Source organism: Bubalus kerabau, chromosome 17 (genome assembly GCF_029407905.1).
Source record: "Bubalus kerabau isolate K-KA32 ecotype Philippines breed swamp buffalo chromosome 17, PCC_UOA_SB_1v2, whole genome shotgun sequence".
NCBI classification, from domain to species: Eukaryota; Metazoa; Chordata; class Mammalia; order Artiodactyla; family Bovidae; genus Bubalus; species Bubalus kerabau.
The window spans coordinates 59,056,407-59,061,394 of NC_073640.1; the positions used below are offsets into that span (position 1 = coordinate 59,056,407).

Here is a 4,988-nt window from a genome sequence, read left to right on the forward strand (position 1 = left end):
AAAGGAGGGGAGGGGGGACTCGCTGCTAAAAGCCTCGCCCCTTGTGCCACTCAGCCCCGCCCCGCCGCGTCCCGTTGCTGGTGCCTGGGGTCAGCTGCGGGCGGGGTTCCCCCTCTCTCCCCAGTGTCTCGTGTCCCCGAGGCCCCTCCGCCCCCCGTGCTGTGGCCGTGTCCGTGCCCCGGGGGTACGGGGTGCAGAACTGCGCTCCCCGTTCCGCTCCGGCTCCGGGGTTTGCATGGGAGAATCCTCTTTCCACGATGCCACTGGGCGACGTGGCGTGGGGGGAGGAAGGACGGTGGGGGAGCCCTCGCCCCCGACTCTTGGTCGGCCTCCCTGCCCCAGGCGTCACTCAGTGATCACGGGTAAAGAGAACTGTTTCAAAAAGCTCCCGTGTTGACTGATTTATTTATCAGGACCTAGTAATCAAACACCTCGAGGAGTTCAGGCCCCTTCTCCCTCAAATCCACGACCCCACGCCTGACAGTGAGGTCTCGGGGAGCACGTTTATTCAGAGAAATAAATATGGCTTGTGGAAAGGGGTTGGAGGGCCAGGGAGGTATGTCTGCGCCGCAGCCACGAGGCTGGGTCAGGGTTCCGGAGTTTCCAGCATGTCTGCCAGGGCTCTGGAGAGAAGGACGCAGAGATTGGACAGTCGAAGTGTCCCTAGCTCACCCCAGGGCGCTTAGGGCTGCCCATTTCACCAAGGGGGAAATAGAATCCCAGGGTTGTCCAGTAATTCATAGCGGGACAGCACCTTTCTAAAGGAGCCCTCAAACTTTCCCTTCCACATACTTACTGGTACAGGGACGAGGAGAAATAGTCGACGTAGCTTCCTGTGGGAGAGAAGAGGCTTGAGGGGTACACCACGGGTGAATTTGGGGGTCACTTTTCACTCAGTCCACGATCAGGACTAGCTCCACCCCCCTTTCTGGGTTCCTTCTCCCAAATGAATTCCTTCTTCCGGGACACCTTTGAAGGGCCCACTCCTTCCCCTCGGCTCTGGGTGTTCTCATTCTTCAGGAGCCCCATTCTTGCTTTGGCCCCACTCTCTCGGTTCTCGGCTAGCCACTCAATCCTCTAGGCAATCCTAACCCCTTTAGTTTTGGCATCTATCCCCAACCTTCCCTCTGTGCGGGCCCCACCCCTCAGTGCTCCTCCCATTCCTGTCAAAGATGCCCAGCCTGGGCCACGCCTCCCCACATAGCCACGCCCAACAGCCTTCCGGTCCCCTCCTCGGGTTGGCTCCGCTGCCATTAGGCCCCGCCCTTCACCCGGGTTCCTCCTGGGCCCCGCCCATGCTCACCCGGGGAGCAGAGAGTTTCGCAGACCAGCGGGCAGAGGTAGCAGAACTGACAGTGCTGGGGGCGAGGACACGGAGAGAGAGAGAAGCAGGAGGTGGTCAGGGGGGCGGGGTCAGGATGGGGCGCGGGCAGTACGAGGGCAGGAGACTAGCTGCTGAGACTAGCTAGGTGGAGGTTAAGGTCAGAGGTAGGATAGGGTTTGGAGTCCAGGCTACATCAAGAGTAAGGGGTTAGGTCGGTTTGAGGGCAGACGCCAGGATTTGGGCCTGGGGGTGCTCAGCTGGTCCCGGGCCATCCTGAGCCTGGGGGATCCTTGGGTCTGGGAGAAGTCTTACCTGGCATTGGTCGCAATGCTCTCCCATGTTCTCTTCGTCACAGTGACAGTTCTCACATTCAGTGCATCGCTGGGGACCAGAGGAGCCAGGTTAGACGGAAATGTTTGGGAGCCATCCACCAGTTCTCCACCCTGCCGGCTGGACGTTTCCCCAACTTCTCAGCCTCCTCACCTCCAACACTGAGCTCAGTTATCTTCCCCCAACCTGCTTTCCACCCTCTCATTTCCCTATTGCAAGGTCCCGCGACATCACCTTGTTACTGTGGGCTGGACATTCGGGTACTCTCTTCACCTCCTCCCTCCCTGCTCTCCGTCTCCAGTCCTGTCCCCCCACCCACCCCCACCCCCGCCACCCTGGCTCTGCCTTGCACCCTCCTCCCTGTCCTCGGGTCTGCAAGTGCAGCTCAGGCCTCACCCTCCCACTCTTGGACCATTGTCCCAGGCTCCTCCCCAGCCTCCTGGCCTTCAGTCTGCCCCCCAGGTAGCCCCAGAAGTGTCTTTGTTCACTCAGAACTGTCGCTGATTCTCCTTTGCTCACGACCCTCCCAAGGCACACCAGAGCCCTGGTACAAAGTCTAGAAACAGCTCGGTGGGTGGATCTGGGTTGCAGACATACATTGCAGAAGGAGCAGTAGCCACACAGGGACCCTGGCTGGTAGTTCCCATACTCCTGGGCATCCTGCTGACCTGCGGGGACAAGAGGGCAGCAATGACCCAGGCTGACTCCGCTCCTCCCCACCCCCAACCAGTCAGATCACTTACCCATGTCCTCGCCACTCTCCTCCTCACTGGAGGCACCTCCAGACACCTCCTTCCGGGTCAGCGGGTTGGGGATGATGGTGAAGGGGAGTTCATCTTCTTCGAGCCCCACCTCCTCTTTGTCTTCCTCCTGGTGGTCTTGGTTCAGTGGGACCCAAACCTTAGCTCTCTCTCCTCTCTTTTCCTCCTTCTCCTCTTCCTCCTCCTCCTGGCTCAAGCTGAGGCCATGCCCTTCCTCCTCATCTTCCTCATCCTCCTGGTCATCCAGGCTGCCATGGTGGGTGTCTTCTCCTCCCTCTTCTGAACCTTCGTTGGCTTCTTCATGGGAGCTGTGATCCTCTTCCTTCTCTTCCTCGTCCTCCTCAGAATCACTCTCCCTTAAGTGGCTTCTATCCTTCACCCCGATATGTTCTGGGGACCGGGGGCTCATCTCTTCCTTGATGGACCCTCTGTGGCCAGTCCCCTCATCTCTGTGGTCTTGCAGCCTGTGGCTGGGAGCCTGGTGGCCAAGCCTGGCAGAGATGTCCTCATCTTCCTCCTTGGGGACTCCATGGTGGTCATGGCCAGGGACTGCTTTTTTATAATCTTCTGGGAAGTCCTCCTCCTTAGCGCTCTTGTGGCCTTGGGGTTGGGGGCTTGCAACATGGTGGCTGAACTTGACTGTGATCTCCTCTTCCTCTTCCTCCTCCTCCTCATCTCCAAGGCCATGGTGGGTATGTCTGGGGGCCTGGTGCCAGTGTTCCGTGGACAGATCCTCATCCTCGTCTTCCTTGTTGCCACCATGATGGTGGTGATGTTCCTCTGAGTCATCTTCATCCTCCTCCTCCCCATGATCTCGGTGCCTGTGGACTTGATGTCTGTGCTCAGTGGAGACAATATCATCATCATCTTCATCATCATCTTCTTCTTCTTCGTGGCCCTGGTGTCTGTGGCTGGGGCTGTGATGGTGGGGATGTTCCTCTGAGTCATCTTCATCCTCCTCCTCCCCATGATCTCGGTGCCTGTGGACTTGATGTCTGTGCTCAGTGGAGACAATATCATTGTCATCTTCATCATCATCTTCTTCTTCGTGGCCCTGGTGTCTGTGGCTGGGGCTGTGATGGTGGGGATGTTCCTCTGAGTCATCTTCATCCTCCTCCTCCCCATGGTCTCGGTGCCTGTGGACTTGATGTCTGTGCTCAGTGGAGACAATATCATCTTCATGATCATCTTCTTCTTCGTGGCCCCGGTGTCTGTGGCTGGGGCTGTGATGGTGGGGATGTTCCTCTGAGACAGCCTCCTCCTCCTCCTCCTCCTCCTCCTCCCCATGATCTTGGTGCCTGTGGACTTGATGTCTGTGCTTGGTGGAGACAGCATCACCGCCATCATCGTCATCTTTGTGGCCCCCGTGTCTGTGGCTGGGGCCATGGCCGTGGTCGTGTTCCTCTGAGCCGTTTTCGTCCTTCTGCTCCCCACGGTCCTGCCATCTGTGGACCTGCTGTCCATACCCAGTGGAGACATTCTCCTCTTCCTCGTCTTCATCTTCCTCTTCTCTGTGGCCTCGGTGGGCCTGCCTGATGACGTGATGTTGGTGATGCTCACTGGACACAACTTCCTCCTCCTCCTCGTCTTGATGGCTCTGGCTCCCGTGGCTGGGGAAGAGGTCCCCGCGCTCAGCTGAATCATCTGCGTCTTCATTTCCGTGGCGTCTGTGTCCATGGGCCTGCTGAGCATGCTTGGGGTACTCCTCCTCGTCAGAGATGTTATCATCTCCCACCTCGTGGCCTTGGTACCTATGGCCTTGAGATTCTCTGGAGACATCTTCATCCTCTTCTCCGTGGTCTCCGTGGCCCCAGAAATGGTGCCCATTGTCTGTGGAAACATCCCCGTTCTCATCTCCATGGCTTCTGTGGTGGTCAGACTTGCCCGACACGTCCTCTGAGGGCCCCGAAGCTCCTGCATGGTCGTCCCAGTTGCTGGGGCCGGGTCCAGCCCCTCTCAGCTGCTGGGTCATGGCGGGGGGGAGGAGCAGGCTGGCCACTGCGGCCCAGAGGACAGAAGTGTGCAGCCATGGCCCGCAGAGGCCCATGGGGACAGACGGGCAGCGGAGCTGCTCCCAGGGCTGGCTCCCACTGTGGCTGTGGCTGCGAGGATGGATGTTGGGCTCCTTGTCCCTTTGGGGCTGCTCCTTCCCTTTCTGGCTCCGTATGTCGTTCCTTTGCTGTGTCCCTCCCCGTCTCTGCCCTCTGGCCCTCACAGTCAGCCTCTGGACACCCCTCTGAGGCTGTCTTCAGAGTCCCCTGACCCCCCTCGCAGGCCCTCCCTCCCACTTCCCAGCCAATAGGGTCTCTCCCCTCCCCTTTCTGTGGCTAAATTTACTCTGGGCCCTGAGTTATTCTGGGTCAGTCCGCTCCTGCCCCTCCCCTCCTGCACCTCCTCCTCTCAGCTGGGAAGGGGGTGGATGAAGGGGTCTCTCTTTGGCCAGGAGAGAGGAGTCGAGGGCCTCTGACTTTGGGCTGCCAACGCATTCAGGCTTGGCAGCTGCCAAGACAATGGCTAGATTTTTAGTTGGCCAGTGTCGGGGAGCCTGGACCCCGGGGGAGGGGAGCAGGAGG

General features: G+C 59.1%; 1 protein-coding gene across 1 annotated transcript; it reads right to left on the reverse strand.

The window, feature by feature from the left end:
• Positions 1 to 386: 386 nt before the first annotated feature.
• Positions 387 to 4,663, reverse strand: HRC (histidine rich calcium binding protein). The gene is made up of 6 exons (XM_055552426.1): positions 2,398 to 4,663; positions 2,252 to 2,322; positions 1,637 to 1,705; positions 1,304 to 1,358; positions 797 to 833; positions 387 to 623 (listed from the first exon to the last, which is right to left on the reverse strand). The coding sequence occupies exons 1-6, from the start codon at positions 4,460 to 4,462 to the stop codon at positions 587 to 589; spliced, it is 2,334 nt and encodes a 777-aa protein (XP_055408401.1). The 5' UTR covers positions 4,463 to 4,663; the 3' UTR covers positions 387 to 586.
• Between the last annotated feature and the right edge of the window lie 325 nt (positions 4,664 to 4,988).

What these genes read in the sequence shown, in the direction of transcription:
- HRC (XM_055552426.1), bottom strand. Translation starts at nt 4,462, where the DNA reads ATGGGCCTCTGCGGGCCATGGCTGCACACTTCTGTCCTCTGGGCCGCA. An exon ending in GCTACTGCTCCTTCTGCAAT is followed by an intron (nt 1,706 to 2,251) that starts GTATGTCTGCAA and finishes TCTGGTCCCCAG; the next exon opens with CGATGCACTGAATGTGAGAA. An exon ending in TTCTCCTCGTCCCTGTACCA is followed by an intron (nt 624 to 796) that starts GTAAGTATGTGG and finishes CCTTCTCTCCAG; the next exon opens with AGCCCTGGCAGACATGCTGG.